The sequence below is a fragment of the Salvia splendens genome, chromosome 15 (assembly GCF_004379255.2).
Source record: "Salvia splendens isolate huo1 chromosome 15, SspV2, whole genome shotgun sequence".
NCBI classification, from domain to species: Eukaryota; Viridiplantae; Streptophyta; class Magnoliopsida; order Lamiales; family Lamiaceae; genus Salvia; species Salvia splendens.
Window position 1 is genome coordinate 3,686,424 of NC_056046.1, and position 19,759 is coordinate 3,706,182.

General features: G+C 38.1%; 2 protein-coding genes and 1 long non-coding RNA gene across 6 annotated transcripts; all 3 read right to left on the reverse strand.

Annotated features, from left to right (window-relative positions):
- Positions 1 to 6,471: 6,471 nt before the first annotated feature.
- LOC121768477 (CRM-domain containing factor CFM2, chloroplastic-like) lies at positions 6,472 to 13,317 on the reverse strand. 4 transcript variants are annotated; one of them, XM_042165019.1, is made up of 14 exons: positions 12,518 to 13,317; positions 11,238 to 11,760; positions 10,811 to 10,941; positions 10,368 to 10,679; positions 10,126 to 10,282; positions 9,726 to 10,018; positions 9,273 to 9,332; positions 9,134 to 9,199; positions 8,940 to 9,041; positions 8,073 to 8,282; positions 7,749 to 7,980; positions 7,189 to 7,319; positions 6,845 to 7,096; positions 6,472 to 6,614 (listed from the first exon to the last, which is right to left on the reverse strand). In XM_042165019.1, the coding sequence occupies exons 1-13, from the start codon at positions 13,229 to 13,231 to the stop codon at positions 6,875 to 6,877; spliced, it is 3,153 nt and encodes a 1,050-aa protein (XP_042020953.1). In that variant the 5' UTR covers positions 13,232 to 13,317; the 3' UTR covers positions 6,472 to 6,614; positions 6,845 to 6,874. The 4 variants fall into 4 exon arrangements, with proteins under 4 accessions (XP_042020953.1, XP_042020952.1, XP_042020951.1 ...); XM_042165018.1 differs by having other exon boundaries at positions 6,472 to 6,619; XM_042165017.1 differs by having other exon boundaries at positions 6,472 to 7,096.
- Positions 13,318 to 13,814: 497 nt separating this feature from the next.
- LOC121769491 (protein CREG1-like) lies at positions 13,815 to 16,423 on the reverse strand. The gene is made up of 6 exons (XM_042166314.1): positions 16,183 to 16,423; positions 15,742 to 15,777; positions 15,023 to 15,224; positions 14,424 to 14,502; positions 14,238 to 14,355; positions 13,815 to 14,127 (listed from the first exon to the last, which is right to left on the reverse strand). The coding sequence occupies exons 1-6, from the start codon at positions 16,347 to 16,349 to the stop codon at positions 14,100 to 14,102; spliced, it is 630 nt and encodes a 209-aa protein (XP_042022248.1). The 5' UTR covers positions 16,350 to 16,423; the 3' UTR covers positions 13,815 to 14,099.
- Positions 16,424 to 18,190: 1,767 nt separating this feature from the next.
- Positions 18,191 to 19,517, reverse strand: LOC121767911. The gene is made up of 2 exons (XR_006043239.1): positions 19,296 to 19,517; positions 18,191 to 18,395 (listed from the first exon to the last, which is right to left on the reverse strand). It is a non-coding gene; the product is annotated as an uncharacterized LOC121767911 (long non-coding RNA).
- Positions 19,518 to 19,759: the final 242 nt, after the last annotated feature.

Here is a 19,759-nt window from a genome sequence, read left to right on the forward strand (position 1 = left end):
ACTTATCAACTGTTCCATCGGCCTTAAACTTTCTTTTAAGAACCCATTTGCATCCTAAAGGTTTAGCACCTTCGGGCAAATCAACCAACACCCATGTGTGGTTTAGCAAAATTGAATCAATTTCGCTTTGAACAGCTTCTCTCCAATGCAGCCCGTCTGGGCCAGCAAAGGCTACTTTTATCGATGTTGGTTCTTCATCCAACATGAAAGCAATGTAGTCAGGACCAAAAGTTTTTGGTGTTCTGACTCTATTACCACGTCTTAGTACTGTATCTTTTGGATCGGGACTTGCACGCTTGCGCGATTCAGGTTCCGCATCTGTTGATTTAGAACTAGTGGCTTCTTCTTCCACTTGTTTAGAACTAGTGGCTTCTTCAATTCTTGTCTCAGAATTGGTTGATACCTTTTCCTTATCTTTGCAAGGAAAGGTATTTTCGAGAAATACAGCATTCCTCGACTCAATTGTTGTTCCTACTGTGATAGTCGATATTTCAGACTTGTGAACAACAAATCGATATGCATTACTGTTAAGTGCATATCCAATGAAGATGCAATCAACCGTCTTAGGTCCGATTGTAACTTCTTTGGGCGGAGGAACCATCACCTTTGCCAAACACCCCCACACTTTGAGGTATTTGTAGGATGGCTTCCTTCCCTTCCACAACTCATAAGGAGTAACATCTTTTCCTTTGAGAGGGATTTTATTCAAGATATAGTTTGCTGTCAAAACAGCTTCCCCCCACATGTTATGTGGTAATCCTGAACTGAGTAGCAGTGCATTCATCATCTCTTTTAGAGTTCGATTCTTGCGTTCTGCAACACCATTAGATTGTGGTGAATATGGAGCAGTTGTTTGATGAATTATACCACTTGCGTTGCATAACTCCTCAAACGGGGCTACATATTCGCCTCCTCTATCGCTTCGAATCATTTTGATTTTACAACCAAGTTGATTCTCAACTTCGTTCTTATAATTTTTGAACGCCTCTATTGCTTCATCTTTGCTTTTTAAAAGATAAATGTAGCAATATCTTGTGCAATCATCTATGAAAGTGATAAAGTACTTTTTACCACCTCTAGTTTGCACCATCTTTAAATCACATACATCCGTGTGAATTAATTCAAGGGGTTTTGTGCTTCGTTCAACCGAGTGAAACGGCAACTTAGTCATTTTTGCTTCAAGACAAATTTCACATTTATCTTGGATATCCAATTCATTAGCCTTTAGTAAATCTAAATTTACTAATCTTTTAATGGCTTTTGAATTCACATGTCCCAATCTACAATGCCACAAATTTGAAGACTCAATCAAATAAGAGGAAGTAGATGCTTTATTCTTATTAGCCAGTGGCTTTGGAACACGCAGTGTTGCTACACTAAGCTTGAAAAGTCAGTCGGTTACATAACCTTTTCCGAGGGACTTCACAAACTTATACAATGCAAACCTATCGGATTCAAATACAAGTTTAAAACTCTTATTCACTAGTATTGATCCTGAAACTAGGTTCTTCCGGATGTCCGGAACGTGCAGCGCATCCTTCAAGGTGATTGAGACGCCAGACGTCATCTTGAGGATTACATCACCAACTCCGAGGATTTCAGACGAGGCTTGATTCCCCATGTTTATCTTTCTCCCTTCAACGTTGTTGTAGGTGGAGAACATACTCCTATCTGCGCAAACATGTGCAGTAGCGCCGGTATCAATATACCAGCCACCCTTGTTGTTGTTAACAAGGTTGACCTCTTCAGTGACCACAGCAATGAGGTCGTTCTCATCCCAGTCCTTGAACTCCTTCTCAACGACGTGGGCAGCCGGCTTCTTCTTCTTGCTGCGGCAGTCTTTTGCAAAGTGGCCTTGTTTGCCACATTTGTAGCAGTCGCCTTCAAACTTCTTTGAAGGCTGCTTTCCCTTCCCTTTGTCGTTTGGACGGTTTGGGCGAGGGCGTTTGTTGGAGGGACCGCCCCGCTCCAACAGGTTGGCTTTGGCTTCATTTGGGGTGAAGCCTTTAGCCTTCTGATCACTTTTGCGCACGTCGGCCTCAATGCGCAACTTCACGATCAAGTCTTCAAGGGTCATCTGCTTTCGCTTGTGCTTGAGATAACTCTTGAAGTCCTTCCAACTTGGAGGGAGCTTGTCAATGATCGTGCACCTTAGGAATTTATCGGGCAAGGTCATCCCTTCAGCCACTAATGAGTGGATGATCATTTGGAGCTCTTGGACTTGCTCCATGATGGGTCGAGAGTCAACCATTTTGTAGTCCATAAATTTGGCTACTATGACGTTCTCGGTCCCTGCAGCATTATCTATGCTATACTTCTTTTCTAGGCTTTCCCACATTTGTTTAGATGTGGTTACATTGGAGTATACATTGTACAAACTATCATCTAAAGCACTTAGAATGAAATTTTTACAAAGGTAATCTTCTTTCCTCCAAGCTTTATAATCTGCCATGACTTCGAGCCTAGTCTCTTGGTCGCTTGGTGCGGGCGGCTCGTTCTCCGTGAGGAAGTTGGCGACGCCCAATGTTGTCAAGTAGAACAACATCTTTTGATACCACCGCTTGAAGTCAGATCCTCCAAACTTTGGTGGTTTCTCGGCAGGTGGCATCATTCTTGGTGCCAAAGGTGCCGCAGTTGGTCCTTGGAAGGAACCAATTCCGTTGCCCCCGAAGGAGCCAACAACTTGGTTGGGCATAGAGCCCCCCATGTTCGTGTTGGGCATAGTGCCCCCCACATTCGTGTTGGGCATAGTGCCCCCCACATTCGTGTTGGGCATAGTGCCCCCCACATTCGTGTTGATCCCGGAAGATCCAACACCAGTATTGAGCCCGAAGGCACCAACACCCGATCCATTAAAGGATCCGAAGGAACCACTAAAAGTGGAACCAACCGAACCACCAAAGGTGGAACCAGTGGACGCCCCGAAGGGGTTGTCCCAAACCCAAGGGACGGTGGATGAGGCGGCTGGGAAGCCGGGGGTTGGCATCATCGAGGGAATCGATGAAGTGTTGACCGGTCCAGTGGTCGCCATGGTGGAGGGAATGGCGGCGGTGGCGTTGGCAGCAGCAGTGTTGGATTCCGTCGACATCTCCAGCAAAAGGTGTTAATGTTTCGGAAGTTTTAGTTCAGTTTAGAAGTTCAAATTCCTTCAAAGGCAAGTTATCTCGTCTTGCGATTGTTGGTCTCTGGGATTACAAGATAACAAAACCGGGCGTAATACAACCCAAAAGAAGGAATACAAAAAAGAACTGAAGTTACAACGAAAATGAAACAACTAAACCAGTATGCTATGACAGCCGAGTCGAGGAGGCCTCTTCCCGCAAGACGAGATACGCCCCGGTAGTGCTCTTCGGTTTGGCGTGTCGTCCCCAAAGGTAAAACGGCTACGTCTCTATTGATGCAGCACCGCAGTCAGCAGAGCTCCGGCGAACTGGATGGAGGAGAGGGCAGAGCTTCGACAGAAAAACTATGCAGGGAGAGAGCTTATGATGCAGAATGCTTTTTGAATTGTGTAGTGATGCATGGAATGGCTGGCCTATTTATAGGCTCAGTCCACTGCAGGGGGTCAACAGCCATGATGGCTGTCATCATGGCAATTCGTAACCGACGTCGGTTACAGGCGTGTGGCAGGAGTGTGCCATCCGTGTGTGGAGCGTGTGGATTTCTCACGTGGCACCCAAGATCAAGATCAAGATCGAGATCGGGCCCGCGACCGCGACCGCGACCGCGACCGCGAGCACGAGCACGAGCACGTGCACGGGCTCGGGCTCGGGCGGGCGGGCGGCAGCGCGCGCGTGTGCGCGCGTGTGGGCTCTTTCACCCATCTTGGTCCACTATAATTATTAAGTAACATAAAGTCACTTAATTTATACACATTAAAGATGTGTTAATCCTCCAATGTGGGATAATTAACACTTAGTTAATTATTCCCTAAGCTCCAACTCTAAGCTTTAATTAAAAGCTAATTATGCCCAACTTTAATCCACTATTTCTCACTCACCGGAAATCGGATTTGAGAAAGTGAATATACTACATTTACCTACGTAAAATGTAGAACGACGCTATGTCATTTAATTTCACAAAATTAAATGTCTCGTCACATTTATTATTTGGTCAAAATCCATTGACCGGGCATATTTAATTCATGATTTTTACATTTTGTAGCGCATTTGTATCTGTCTTTTACCAAGTGTAATTAAGTTGATTTCGTGAAGTGATAATAAATTTATTCATGTTAATTATATTTGCTTTGTTTATCGGTTTCTTGTTCGAGTATGAATTTTGTTCTCCTTTTCTTCAACGGAATTTTGCCTTCAGATTCTCATGTTGCATCTCCAATAAAATTATTATAGTAATTAAAATTGGCCAACCCTAATCTAATGGATCCCTTGCACAGCCAAATAAACACAAATTATTAACTAAAATAATATTGACACGGTTTTTTATTCCAAACATTGCAGAAATGTATAGTAAAATATGATTTCATATTATTTTTCCCGTTAAATTAATTAATTTGCAATTTTCTTTTAAAGATCAAAGTACTCTAAAAATAGATAGATGAATGGATTGCAATTTACAGCGGAGTAAAATGGCATCGATCGGTATTATTGTTGATGTAATGTGTCATAAAATGTGTATAATGTTTTAACTTTTAGCTGTGCGATTTATATCAGTTATTACATTATATGTGCCGCTGGATGTTAGGCAATGGAAATATCTAAAAATTAAAATACATTATTTCTTTATATAGTTATGGCATTTTCAGTAAACTTACAAATGTTGGGCCTTTGTGGGATGTGTTTTTTTTATTATTTAATTTTGATAGAAGTATTGTTTTCACTTGGCAATTTTCAGTTAATTAAACTCACAAATAGTAGTTACCTAGGGGTGGGTTAGGGTAACACCAGTCTTAAAGTGACAACTTTACAACAACGTAGCATGCAATTTGCGATACATAAGCAAACAACTCGACATATGGTTCCAAGCCATCTGCGATGCGAAATCAGAGCACTATGAACACACCAATTAAAATGACAATTTAGGCAAACAATACGCTATATATAAGGAAGCAATCTGTGATACATAGGCAAACAACTCGGCATATGATTCCAAGCAATCTGCGATACAAAATTAGAGATAATCAAGCAATTTGCGATACATTAACAAGCAAGTCTGACACGTGGCAGGCTAAAATTGAATCTGCTCCTGAATCTAAGGGTCCTCGTGGTCATTTTAATACAATCCATAGTTACTAATATTAATATTTTAGCAATTTGCTCTTGTTTTTACATAGGTTCATCAGTCTTTGACTTCAACATTTTTTAGGTATATAAAAGCTCACAAATGTTGATTAATCATAGATGATACTAATCCAAAAAAATAAGCCTACATCTTCTCATGAAAAGAACTAATCACTCAACGTCACTTTCTTCGCCATAAAAGAATATAAACATATATGACAGTACAATTCTTTAATTCCTAGCCTGAATCAACCTAGTAACAGTTTAAGATGTGTACATACATGTGTCAATCTTCTTAAATTTAATGCCTCTTTGATGAGAGTAAAACAATGGTTTGATGAGATATTACTATACAGACAACAGTATTGTACTATAAAATAGAATTATGGAACATATATCTAGCACTAAAAAGTGATCAGTGTTGGTGTCATCGCTAATTATTTACCGTTCATTCATCAAATGAAAAAAAAAGACCATTTTAGATGATAAAATAAAGACAACTTAATCCGTCCAAACCCATAGCATAAAAGAGTAATGTAAATTTTTTATGAGAATAATAGAAAAATGTAGCAATGTACTTTGTAAATATGATTACATAGTTAAAATCAAAATCTGTAGTATATATTCAGGGGTTCCATCCTAGCCAATTAGCAATTCACAATTCTTATCATTTTTTAAATATTTTACCTATAGTTTATCAATGCAAAATAGCAACAAATATTACTATATGATTTAGAACATCATGCTGACGTAGTAAGTCTGACAACAACTTTTATGCTTTGTCATTGGAAACCCAAAAAAGGGGGGGCCGAAATGAAACTATCGCCGTTTCGTTCAATTTCGACTCTTTTAATTAATTTTATACAACTATTATACAAGTGGTAATATTAATTTATCTTTCTATCGTTAGAGCACTCTTATCACAATCATTGATACAAATAAATTGACAGGAATTTACTAATAGTAGGAGTATGTCTTTAAGATAAACTAGTAAATAAATGGAAAAGATAGGATAAACAAAAGAGAGTTGTGTCCAAAAATAGCAAAAAAAGTACATACTTTGGAAATTATCTCAAAATTACAAAGCACAATACACTACTCCGAGGACTGAGAGATAGACACTCTCTAGTCTTTATATTGGAGTACTATATGTCAGATGCTAAATGAGTTTTAATAAAATAATTATATTTTAATACACACAGAATATTTTAAAAGATTACTACAATAGAAATAAGTAAATCGAAAGTCAATAAAAATACGTAAGATTTAAGTCACAGGCTATAAATATACGCATATAGTAGTACATCTTCACATGGTGGGGGCTTTCAGTTCCACAAACCAAACCCCAGATTAATGCTTTGTCTGTACAGATTCCTGAACTATAAAAAAGAATATGATAAAAAAACAATAAATGACAAAAGGCAATAACGCCGGTTGATCAAATTTTTAGAATTCTCTGACTGTTTCTCAGCAAGTTCGGAACAAAGATTCTCTGAGGAGCGATAACGGGTTCATTCACTCGTTGCCAAAAAATGAACATTTATAGAAAGGATAGATTCTAGCTTAAGCTCCATAATGCAGGATATTGGTGGAGGGTTAGTTACCTGATGAGTGTGAAATGGTGTCTGAAACTGTTAGTTGTTGCTGGGAATGCCGTCTGAAACTGCTAGCTCTCCGATGGAAGATGTCAAACCACACTCGAGTCTGATTGCTGACATGAGCTCGGGAGATACGAGTGGGCGAGCCTTTACCTCTCCTTGTGCTTGATCGGGCTCAGGTTCTATTCCTGATCCCCAACCTCTGTAGAGTATCACTTTGCTAGGTTCGTGAGAAACAAGAATGGCGCCCGTTGCTTGCTGGAAGGGTAAGACAAGGAGAGCAGTTGAACAATTTATAATCTAAATCAAAATATGAATTCTTGAAAGCCCAACCACATATGGATACAGACCTGGAGATTGTATATCACCTCCCGAGCAGATGTCCCCTTGGCTCTGCCTTTGATACTCACTATGGCGAGGGGATGCTTTTGGAAATGCTCCTTTATTGTTTTAGCAACGCCGGTGATGACATTGCTCTTGCCTGACATAATAATGATAAAATAGGCATAAGCAAGCTTAGCACAGTCTATACATACTTCCAACAATAATAAGAGTAGAATACTAAAGTTGAAAGGAAGCTGATATCTATCGTTTGGAACTTTCGGTTTCTGGTTCAAGAAAAACTTACAAGCTAACCAGCTAAAAGTTTTATGAGCAGGAGATTAAAAACAATATCACCCATCACTGAACCCATGGAGATGTGACTGCTGGAGTAATTGTCTTCGTGATATGTTGGCTTTTTTTGTAAGGTGATACTTGAAAATTTGTAGCTTTAGTTGTCACGCAGCAGAAATATTTAGCACCCCTACTATACAATTATCGGACAAACTAATTTCTAGAAAGTAGTTACACAAGCATGATCTAGTTGAACAGATGAGCAGCCTGAGAAAAATGAGAGCATAGGGATTACCAACAGCGAGCAAAGGTGCTCGTTTTATCTTCAGCGCCTGCTTCCTTAGAAGAAGCCTCTCTTTGTTTGAAAGCTGGAGAACCCTAGAAGGCACCGATGGTGACCTTCGAGGGATGCTTTTCTGCACTGTGGTTCTCGGTTGAGCATTCCAGTTACCACTGGTATTATTTCTCCCACCTTGACCATGAGACGGGATATAATTGGTGGTTGAAATGTGTGTTCTATCTTGTGGCTAAAATTGTCACAGCATCAAATTAGTACTAATTGTGTAGAAAACATTCACCATAAAAAGAAAAACAAAGATCCAGTGTCTTCAGAATTTACCCTTTCGACTGCAAAACCTCTGGTTCCCTTGGGTGATGATTTGTGATGAAGCTCCGGTTCTACCTTTTCAAACAAATAGTTGTTTTTTGCTGCAGGCCGTACAGAGTCATCTCCTAGTAAGTTTGGACTAAAATCCAAAGTTACGTTTGCAGTGTCCACGGAATCCACTAGTTCTGTAAAAGTTGCATCAGTTCCACCGGTTTCTCTAGCCTTAACAATTGCAAGAAGAGGAAAGGTTATAGAAGTGAGCCTTGTGAAGCATGTTCCATTTAAGAGAAGGGAAACAACAAATATCTTGAAACGCTACAAATAGCAAAATTATAGTCCGGATCCTACGTGGTTAAGAAGTAACAGATCAATACGATGAAGGTACAAAGCTAAACATATGAAGAAGGGAGCATCATTACATTTAAACCACTGTATCATGAGTATAAACTAAGGTGTGTTTTCTTTGGTTGTAAATTTGTCAGGAAAAAGGAGGGAAAAGAAAACTCCCACCATTTAAATTCTTCATTTTCCCTCCTTATCTACCAAAATAATACTATCACCATTTCTTATCCCCCTTTTCACTCCAAAGAGGGATAATATATCACATCAATAATCTAAAAGGAGTAACTTAAAGGTGAGGATTTTCTCTTCTAAAGAGAACGCACCATAATAGTCTAGTAGACCACCATCAGGCAGTTGGGTTTTCATTTGCCATTCACTCTTACATGCATGCTCATGATTCACCGCAGAAACAATTTTGCATATCTAATGATTTTTATGGGCTGTGAAAAGGAATACTCTAAATCTGAAGCGTCATTCCAGACCCCTCAGAAGGAGGAAGAAAGACTGGTTAGCAGGATCCTGTTAACTCAACTTTACCTCGTTAGCAGGATCTTCAAAGAAAGACTGGTTATCACTGTCAGAGTCTGTATCAGAGAATTCGTCCTCCTCATAGAGAGATTCATCATTCTCCTGGTCAACCTGTATGATGGGTAATATAATTATAAGCCTAGATGTGGTAATTAGTAAAACAAATGAAACGCATGCACCTGAAAAGATAAAACACAACTTACAGCTCCAGGTTTCAAATCTTTCATGGATTGCGTATCATTTATATCTACATCTTTCTCCTGGAAAATCTAGCTTTCGAATAAGTATCATGGTCAATAGATTTATTCATAAAAGAAATAAGTAGGTTTGGAGAAAATATACCATTTTGAGCTTCAAGGCATCAATATGCCTGTTGAGCTTCAGAACATGTAATTTCAAGGACTGCGTAACACAGAAATAACGGGTAAGACTGTAGCAAAGATTACTTGCTTGAGCTTTCAATAAAGGACAAGGGTATACAGATGAGCGGAAAATAGAAAAGTGATCAAACAGGACAGAACAACAAGCCATTTGACAGGATTTTGAAAAGCATCTAAACATCCACATATGACAGGAGAAACAATTAAGGAATAACCTAAAAACTATTCTATGTTTGCATCGACATTATGAATTGAGCACTCATAAGAAATTCTTGATATCCTTTAACATGAGGAAATATAACTTGTTATTGCACTGCACTATGTCATTGTTGACTCAATTAGACTGCAGAAAAAGAAAGAACCACATGAGAGAAGCAGCTATCTTGTGTCTTATATAGGCATATGCAAATCATACCTGACGGCGTTGCGCCTCTAATGAACGTTTCATCGCTTCTCTTTTGCTGAGAAGTGACCGAGGCCTCAATGAAGCAGGGCGTTTATAGTTCTTGCCACGATATACAATGATGGCATAACCTTTACTGACTGGTTCAACAGCTACTAATATTCCACCACTTTCAGCTTCTAATATACGAGCTACTTCATGAACCTCTTCAATGCTCCTTTTGCCAATACATACCTTAACCAGTTCCCTGTACTTCCAGTGCAGATGCATGTTCTCTACTGTTCCATCAAATACTCCTCTCCTGCCTGAAATATAAACAGAAAGTTACAAGATAGTATTAACTCGAATCTAGAAATGGTTAATACATGATGACGTTGTTCCTTTGGAAGGCTTTTGCACTGTAAACACTCACCCAGTAGTAGGAAAGGTTTCATCCTCAAACCAACTTTTCTGAGCATATACCTTTCTTCTTCAGTTATACCCTCTTTATCTAATGGAGGTGGTTGAAGAGTCTGCTCTTCCTCTAGCTCTGCTAAAAGCTTCTCTGCTCGGGATTTTTTTTCTAAGGCCTGCAATCAATCAAAAGACAACATTACAGAAGCAATGGAAAGCTGAAATAGGATTTATGTGACTACTTATGAAGATCAATTCTACCATGGACAACTTGGTGCTTGCTCTCTCCATAGCTGCCTCTGCAGATCTCGCCTTCCTCATTTTAATGCGCTCCTCAAATTTTTGGTCGTTTTCTTCATCTTGCTCAGCTTCAACAGCATGTTCGTTTACTGTACTTTCATATCCCCGTTCATTCCCAATCGATAAGTTGCCTACTCGGGATTTTGAGAGATCAAGTTCATATTTCCTACGCTCTTCAATGGCTGAAGACACTGCAGCCGGCAAGAAATCCTTTCCTCGATAAAGAACAATGAATTCTCTATCTCTAGAAAGTAAGCTTCCCCCAGTCCACCACTGCAAGAGTTTATATTGAGGTGCATAATGTTTATGACAAATTCTAAGAAATAACAATGGTAAAATACATTCACTGTCTCACCACATGAATATCAGGGCATGTATATAAATAATGAGAAAGTATCACAAACCTTTATTTCTTCTGCCATCAGTTCACTACTTGTATTTTGTACTCCTCTCTTGATGGCAATTTTTGCAATTTCACATTTCTCCCAGAGCTTAAGAATGGCAGCAGCTAAACCTTGAAGTTTCCTATTTCTCCCTGGGGAACAAACAAACAAAGAAGTTGCTGTGAAGCAGCTAAAAAGGAAAATTTAAATACCACAGTCAATTGATATATACCAAAGAGTTTGAAATAACTACCTACACCTAATAAGTTTTATGGCATGTATAATCCACTAATCGGGTTTAATGTCATATGTTATTAATACCAACCATCATCAGCTATACACTTGGGAAAAAAAGAACATCTGACTTAATACAATGGACATGAAAAAGGAGGATCAAGTGCCTATGATTGTGTAATTGTAACTCGGGGGAAGCAAATAGATGACTAACCCAAAGCAAAATGGATAGGCAAATGCCGTCCAAGTCTACGTAATGTAGTCATTTCATCATTCGTCAACTTAGGTTTAACTCCATATGGTAGTAGACGAAAAGGTCTCCTGTAACCAGGAATAACTGCTGGCAAAAGATCAGCATCAACAGGCAAAGGATCGCTACCCCACCAATCTTTGAACCGTGAACCAAGCCCTTCTAGCAATGCATTAGCTTCCTCAGCAATCTGTGCCTCCCCAGAGAGTTGGAACCGGACTCTGTTTGGTGAACCCACACCCTGTATTAGGGGTAGATGGGGGATTTGTGCATCAGAGTTCAGTCTAGAAGAATCCACAGCGTTAGCGACTGGTGACTGTATACCCCTTGTACTGAGTATTCTTTGATCCTGATCTATTTCATGAGATTCTTCAGAGGAGTCATTTGACAATCTATCAGTTGCAAAGTATGGATATTTGTAATCAGTTCCTCTGAACAAGATTATATTACTCCCAGACCGCCAAACAACCAGGCCTCCAGTTTTTTTCTGAAAAGAGTCCCATTTAATTTGAATCAAATAAACATATTAGAGTGAGTGAGACTACCCAAAAAAACAACTAACAAAGAAACAGATGAATAATTTACATACAGGGGAAAAAGCTTTCTTTAGAAAGCATAACAATGACATTTAATACTAGTACTCCATCTTAATCACAACAAACCTGAATTATGACTTTATGATTCTTCGAGTAAAAGAATGTCATAAACAGTTGTTACAGACATCCTGCCTAAAATCTGTAAGAGAAACTTGTGTTGTTTAGATGAGGTGACTTTTGTCTACCTTAAAGCTGTATAGCCCAACAACTAAAAGGACCATATATGTGGAACCCTAACTTCTAAATTTGTTGGTAACTAAAACTCGACCATTCGAGAATCAAATACCGTCCCTATACTTCCACTCATGATGAACACATAAATTATTTCCATATCCCATAGATAGACATATAAAAGAGGATCGTAAACAAACATTTAAAGAGTAATGCTACAAATATTGATTCCGAACAATAAAATATCCGCTCCATTCTTGTAAAGAGGATATTAACATTTGGACTCAAAATTCCTAATAAATTGCTACATCCCATCTTCAAAATCATCTCTATTAACCATTGCAACTGCTTTCAACATTAAATCATCTCAAAGCTATTTCAATATCTTTATTGGATAGATAAAGGCACTTAAGTTCCGATGGCCACAGTGTGATTCACTCAATTTCTCAGCAAATAAAATTCTAAGCTTATCCAAACCTCCAATAATTCATGAGTCCTCTTCATGTTGAGCCGGCATATATCCTCGCACGTGATCCTCACCACCTCGGAACGCCTCCACCGTTCATGAATCCCATTCACAATCCCTTCAGTTATCCCAGCTTTCCCTACCTTCAACTTCTTTCGCAACGCAATCCCAATGCTCCTCAGCCTCCTCAGATCCGGCACCGGCAAAGTAAGCTCCGCCAAGCTCGGCGCACTCTCCCTCTTTTCCTCTTTCCGTTTCCTAATCCTCTCCCTCTCCTTCTCCAAAACCCCGCGCCTCAGCTCATGAAACCTCTGTATCGCATCCCCAGCCCCAGGCTCAGGAACCGGGTTCTCAGGCGTGCTCCAGCTCGGGTCGAGGGTATGCCCGACCCGATGCTTCGGTAAACGCGACGGCAATGGGACGAAAATTGCTCCGGGAGAATTCGCGCTGCCAATCGAAGGCTCATCTGAAGAGTCGCTGCTACTTTCTTCCACGTAGCCAAGGCTTCGGAGCTTCTCCGCTATTCGCTGAATGGCGGATTGCGGGAGGGTTTGAGTATCCGCAACGCCGCCGCGGCCGCCGGCGCAAACAGAAACCCGCCGGCGGGAGGGTTTCAGCTGGAAATTCGGAACATTGCAATTTCGAAATTGGAGCGCGGGTTTTAAGAGGGGTTTGGAGGAGAGAAAGGAAAAATGGCGATTGCAATTGCAATTGGGAACCTCCATATTTCAGTTAGCTTCTCTCTCATCGGAATTATGGGATAAATTCCATTATCAGTTCACGGCTTTCTCGCTTCCGGTTTTGCATTTTAGTCCTCGGGGTTTTTGACACTTCTGAAAAGACCACAATATTTTTTTTGAAATGGGTTTTAAATTTTTAATTCCATGTTGTAAATGTCCAAGTCTTCGGTTTAATGCTTTAGATAAAATTGAGTTATGGGTATTGTTTGGGTATGAATATATAGGTCATCAATTTTATATTAGAACAGTGTCACGTGAGATTAATCTTGGTTTATGGATCATGAGTTTCGTAGCCTTCACCTGCAACAAAATTAGTGTTGGGCCTATTCAATATCGGAGGATCTTGATTTCAGCTCTAATCATCGATGGGAAATTTCGATTATAGCTCCCCCCTAAATTCATCACATAAGACTAATCTTGGTTTATGGATCGTAGGTTTCATAGCCTTCACCTGCGATAAAACTAATCCCGGGCCCATTCAGTAATCAGGCAATCTCGATTTCGGTTCTCATCATTGATGGAAAATTTCTTTTATAGCCCCCCCTGAATTACATTCAAACGTGACCTATAGCAAAAATAAACAGAATGCACTACATAGAACGACCCTTGAAATACATTTACAAAATGACTGGACAAACAATTTACTCAGAAACAGTCATTTACATCAATATATTATGTAGCACACAGATTTCGCACAATTACGTACATATACACATGGTTACAGTTCTGTTCACAGTTCGATTATCGTATATTTTCCTCCAATCAGCCAGCTTGGAGCATGTCGGAATCAAGCAGAAGGGTCGTCGAGTTCTTCTTTGAGCAAACAATGACACGATGGACAATGATCATGCAGTCAACGTGCAACAGATGCAGGTTCACTCCTTCAAAGAATGAAGGTAAGTAAGAAAAAAAAAGCATGAAAAACAACGAAGATTCACTTTCAGGGATGATTACAGATAATTTTGACACAAATCAGTGAAATTGAACTCACATATCTGCGTTGAGGTACTGTTCCACAGTGATAGGCTTAGCACCCCCGTACCAATTGATCAAGAATATATTTTCTACATCTAACTTGAAGATCTGGAAATCGTGTCCTTTAGGCCACCCTGACAGAATTTTAAACCGAGTGAATAAAAATTATTTCAAGAGATAGATACAAGAGACATTCACTTACACTTCATTGCAGGATGCTTTGTGAACAATGCAGTTCGAGCAAATTCATCTTCGTCAGGATTACCCTCAAGTTGGTGTACCTGAAAATCCAGTTACGGGGAGCATTATGATCGGATATCAATATCATAAGAGCAAAGGAATCACTTCACTTCGAAATGCACACATAAGTTTTTCCCAACTAAAGTGGGTATACAGAAATAAATGCCCAATGACTTTTAACAGCTAGAGTTGTGAAATTGATATGTGCATGAGAGAAAGAGAACCAAGAGTGCTGTGCGACGACTACGCAATGCCCCACGGCAAATAGGTAATGAGAGTTCAAGGAAAGATGCTAATTTCTACTGATTGAGCGGTACCACAAACATATCAAATTATCAAGTTCAACAGGCACTTATAGATCATCATCGTTCAAATAGTGATATTTATTTTCATATTTGCAGTTCGAGCAAAGATCCAGAAAAAGGCAATAGATTAACCAAGATATGTTTGGGATGAGCACCAGAGCATATACTACTTTGCAGTAGTCTAAACTTTAAATCTATGCAGCGCAGCACACAAATTCATGACTTCAAACTAGAAATGTAGATACTAAGACATCACCTTTCCCACAATCGTGATTTTCGCACAAGAGGGGTCCTCAGGGTCTTCCTTGCCACAAGTCCCAAGGTTATACTCGCTCAACGTGAAGGAAGCCCTCTGGTCCTCCAAAGCATTTCGTGCTGTTGGATCAAGAGTTGTCAAGTAGAAGTAAGGGATGCCTCTTCCTTCGTCAGGCAACCCATCACTAAATGAAACCACATTTCTGCACAAGATTCAAATGCTCCATCATAACCACGAAAAGTTGCAAAATATCAGAAATTCAAGAATCAAACAGACCACAAATGGAGACAACTAATGGCATAAGCAAGGGTCAATCTATATTAATAAGGAATATACTAGGTAATCCATCACAAAGCGAAACTAACATCTGCAAAAAAGTTCAAGCGAAACAGAAATAGAGAAGACAAAAAGTAAAAGAAATCCCCGATCCATAGTATAATAAATAACAATGAATGAAATATGGTCACAAAGATGATGTTAAATCAAGGCCTCTTAACTCCAAACCAAGACCTTTACATTGACCACCTTGTTCCAAAATGGCTCACATTTTAAAGCATCTAAAAGAGGAAACTGAAATTGAAGCATCTTCGACATAAACCTCGGAGATATAAAGCAATGTGCCTCATAACCGATTAAAAGAATTGCATTCAGCCATGTCAGTAAGGTTACTTCTCTTGCTTATTAAATCAAATTCAACTGTAAGATTCAGATGCAATTACCCGAATGGCGCTCCTCCCCATTCACCAGATATCGTGCTGCAATATAAATGAAAGGTATCAGCTAGCTCTAACACTATGCTTTTGATCCAAATTAAGATGATAAAGCATCCAAGTATGGGGCAACACTAGCATAATAAAATCAACAAGCACCATTAAAATACACAGAAAACAGAGAACTGATTCAATTCCTATCCCTCAACAAAACTTTGTTTTCGACTAATAATCATTATTTATGCAGTAGATAATACAAATTCGTCAACATCAGTGAAAACACAAAAAAACACGCACTACTTACTCAATCCCCATCATCAAAAGCTCAACTGAGAACAAATTCAATAGACTTTGATTAATTATGAACTATGCACACCATCACATATTTAAAATTCACAAATAATCACAATGATAATAGCAATCAATTGCCTCGATCATCGAATTTGTTACCTGAGTACGCCCCATGAACTCTGTGAAACCAACCACCGGGCAAACAACGCCGTATCATCACGCCAGGGCCTGGGTGCTGACGTCAGCAACGGCCGCCCTTGTACAGATTGCTGAAGCAGTCCGAAAAATGCAAAGACGAAGCAATGGATGAACCCTTTGAATTTCATTTTCTCTCAGATTTTTGCTTCTCTGAGCCAATTAATGGAATGATGCTGACGAAATATACTTCCTTCTCATCCATATCTATCTCATTGACCAATTGATTTCGCAATCATTGAGAAAATATGTTTTTAGTAGTAGTAATTTTTACTGGTATATTGTAATGTAAACATTAGTACTAGTTTTTATCTTATTTATTTAGTTTGATTTTTATATTTAAAAAATTAGAGTCTTATTATTACTAATTATAAAAATTACATAAAATTGAAAATTTGATTTTTCTATTTTCTCTATAACTTAATAAGAGTATAATAAATGGAGTTTTGATTTTTATATTATTTGTAAATGACATAAAAATGATAAAATTAATACTATATCGTTTCTCTAATAATACTATATCGTTTCTCTGTATACTAGTAATACGTTTGTCAAAGTTGTATTCAATGTTTTATGTTGGCCGATCTTTAAGTCTAATTATTATAATTAATTGGAGTGGTCACATATAATTGCTCTAATAAAGTAAACAAAAACTTGAGTGCAAATTTATTCAATATGTATCTGTACCACTGCATGTCATTAAGGGATCTATTCATATCCTTATACTAAATAATGTCAAAACCCAAAACTAATTTCATTCATTAATTTGTGTCATCTAATAGTTGGTTTTGATGCCACTTGTAATTAGTTTAATTATTAAAAAAACTGAAAAGGGCAAGAATGGAATAGCAAATTCACGCCAGTTATTCGTTGCCCATAATTCACTCCATAATTCATTGCCTATGATTGACAGTTTTTAATGTAAAGGAAATAATGTACGTGTAATGTCTATTAATGTACAGTTCGAATTTAAATAATGTACATGTTTCAGGAAATAGTGTACGCCAAGTGACCTTTAATGTACATGCGTAATATTAAATGATGTACCTGCATAAGTATTTAATGTTTGGCGAGAGTTGAATCCATACCCTTTGGGTTTAACAATCCATGGGGCTATGTTGTAGTACACACTCACAAATGAAACCATCACCAAGGGCAGGGAGTTTGAATCATTCCCCTTGGGTTTAGCAACCCATGGGACTAGGGTATAGTACAACCACATGAATTAAATTTTGTTTTTTAATGTGGGTTTTAGATTTGGTACAGTAAATAATGTACCAGTATTATCTAATAATGTACATTCGTAACATTAAATAATATACAGATTGAACAGAATAATGTTAAAAGGAACTTGAATTCATGCCCTTAGGGTTTAGCAATCTATGGGGCTAGATTGTAGTACCCACTCACAAACGAAACCATCACCAAGGGCAGAGAGTTTTAATCATTCCCTTTGGGTTTAGCAACCCATTGGGCTATGGTATAGTACAACCACATGAATTAAATTTCATTTTTTAATTTGTGTTTTAGATTTTGTATAGTAAATAATGTACCAATAGTATCTAATAATGTACATGCGTAACGGTGAATAATATACAGATTGAAAATAATAATGTAGAAAGGAACTTGAATTCATACCCATTGGGTTTAGAAATCCATGGGCTAGGTTATAGAACATACTCACAAACGTAAACTATCACCAAGAGCAGGAAGTTTGATTCATTCCCCTAGGGTTTATCAATTCATGGGCTAAGGTATAGTACCACCACATGAATTATATTATATTTTTTATGTGTGTTTTAGATTTGGTACAGTAAATAATGTACAAATAGTATCTAATAATCTACAGTTATAATAGTGAATAATGTACCGTTTGCAGAGAATAATGTTGAAGGTAACTTGAAATCATGCCCTTTGGGTGTACCAATCAATGGTCAAAAGTATATAGTAATGTAAACTTATAACATAATAATAGTAGGGATAAAATTATAAAGTAGGATAACTTCAAAACAATGTAATACTTGACTACTAAATAATGTACGTCTTAAAGCAAGTAAAAACAATATATCTGGAAAACAAACTAAAAAATTTCAATATTTCCTCTTGCGCGTATGCTTCTCCTTGTCATTCTCTATATCTTTCAGCATTGGAGAGTTTCTCGAATCATGATGGCCCATCTGATCACAAACAAAATCAGAAAAACATACATTAAAATACTATCCCCGTACATACTCAGTAAGAGAAATATATATTATATAATAGTCGTACACTACAATTATAATGAATATAACAAACATAAATTATAATTAAAGTTGTGAATATTATACCCTAGCCCAATGGATAAATGAACCCTAAGGGAATGGTTCTAATTAGATGCCCTTGTTGAACGTTATGTTACTGGGTTGGTACCACATCCTAGCCATGTGGATTGCTAAACCCTTGAGGAAATGATTTAACTTCCGATTCTTATTGAAGCATACAATTCACACAAGGCAAAAACAAATAATGTATATATCTACTTAAATGATGTAACAACATATGATATATCAAAACATAACCAATGAATATACGTAAATGGCTAAATGATGTAACATAATATGATGTATCAAAACATGACAATTGATGTGCAAATTCAATACTCTCGCAACTAGATAGTTACAAATAAGCCTTCAAATAGATAGAAGTAATGTACAAATATGATTCTATAATGTAACACAACATCTTACAAAAATTTGTACAAACTTATTCAATAGTCACACCCCCAAATTTATGAAGCTAAAAAGTCCAAATATTTGAGCAAATCAACGATGAACAAGAAGCAGAACAAGTAAACAATGAATTGAAACCAAAAACATTCGACTCAATGTAGACGAAAACATCACAAAATTAGTGATTAACAAAACTGTACAACCACAATCCATGTAATGTACAAACAACACAATCACGATGTACATTCACGGAATCAAAATTCATGTGTTGAAATGAACAAAAACAACATCAAATATCAAAAGATTGCCCTTTTATGTAACCCCAACTGAAATTCTAGGTTAGGAATCGCATTTTACAGAGTGTTTTACCAGATTTCGGGGTTTTAAACAACCATAGACTTCTGCTTGCGCCTATAATCAAAACTCGACCCTAGATTGATGAGTAGAAGTCGGGGGATTCGTTTTCGCAGCCTCAATCGTCGGTGATTTGTGGTTTTTCTTTGAAAATCAGCGGCGGCTAGGGTTTTGGGTGCGGAGGAAGTGAGTGGAGACGAGAGAGATGAATGTGGGTTGAATGATGGAGAGAGAGGGAGGTATGTGAATCATTGCTGAATAAAATTCCAATCTTTACCATTTTGCCCTTTAATGTACCATTTCGGCCTATTAATGTAACACGGTCAATTAAATCTCACCCTTCTAAATTAATGATCTAATAGTTGATATTAATTTTGTGTATAACACTAAGGGGGAATTAGGACCTTAATGCTCCCCTAAATATCATTAATTGGCTATTTATGATATTAATTACGACGATTAAGTACTAATTTTCGTAT

What these genes read in the sequence shown, in the direction of transcription:
- LOC121769491 (XM_042166314.1), bottom strand. Translation starts at nt 16,349, where the DNA reads ATGAAATTCAAAGGGTTCATCCATTGCTTCGTCTTTGCATTTTTCGGA. An exon ending in TGGGGAGGAGCGCCATTCGG is followed by an intron (nt 15,225 to 15,741) that starts GTAATTGCATCT and finishes AATCTTGTGCAG; the next exon opens with AAATGTGGTTTCATTTAGTG. An exon ending in AAAGCATCCTGCAATGAAGT is followed by an intron (nt 14,356 to 14,423) that starts GTAAGTGAATGT and finishes AAATTCTGTCAG; the next exon opens with GGTGGCCTAAAGGACACGAT.
- LOC121768477 (XM_042165019.1), bottom strand. Translation starts at nt 13,231, where the DNA reads ATGGAGGTTCCCAATTGCAATTGCAATCGCCATTTTTCCTTTCTCTCC. An exon ending in TAGAGGCGCAACGCCGTCAG is followed by an intron (nt 9,333 to 9,725) that starts GTATGATTTGCA and finishes TGTGTTACGCAG; the next exon opens with TCCTTGAAATTACATGTTCT. An exon ending in ATGCCTTGAAGCTCAAAATG is followed by an intron (nt 9,200 to 9,272) that starts GTATATTTTCTC and finishes TTCGAAAGCTAG; the next exon opens with ATTTTCCAGGAGAAAGATGT.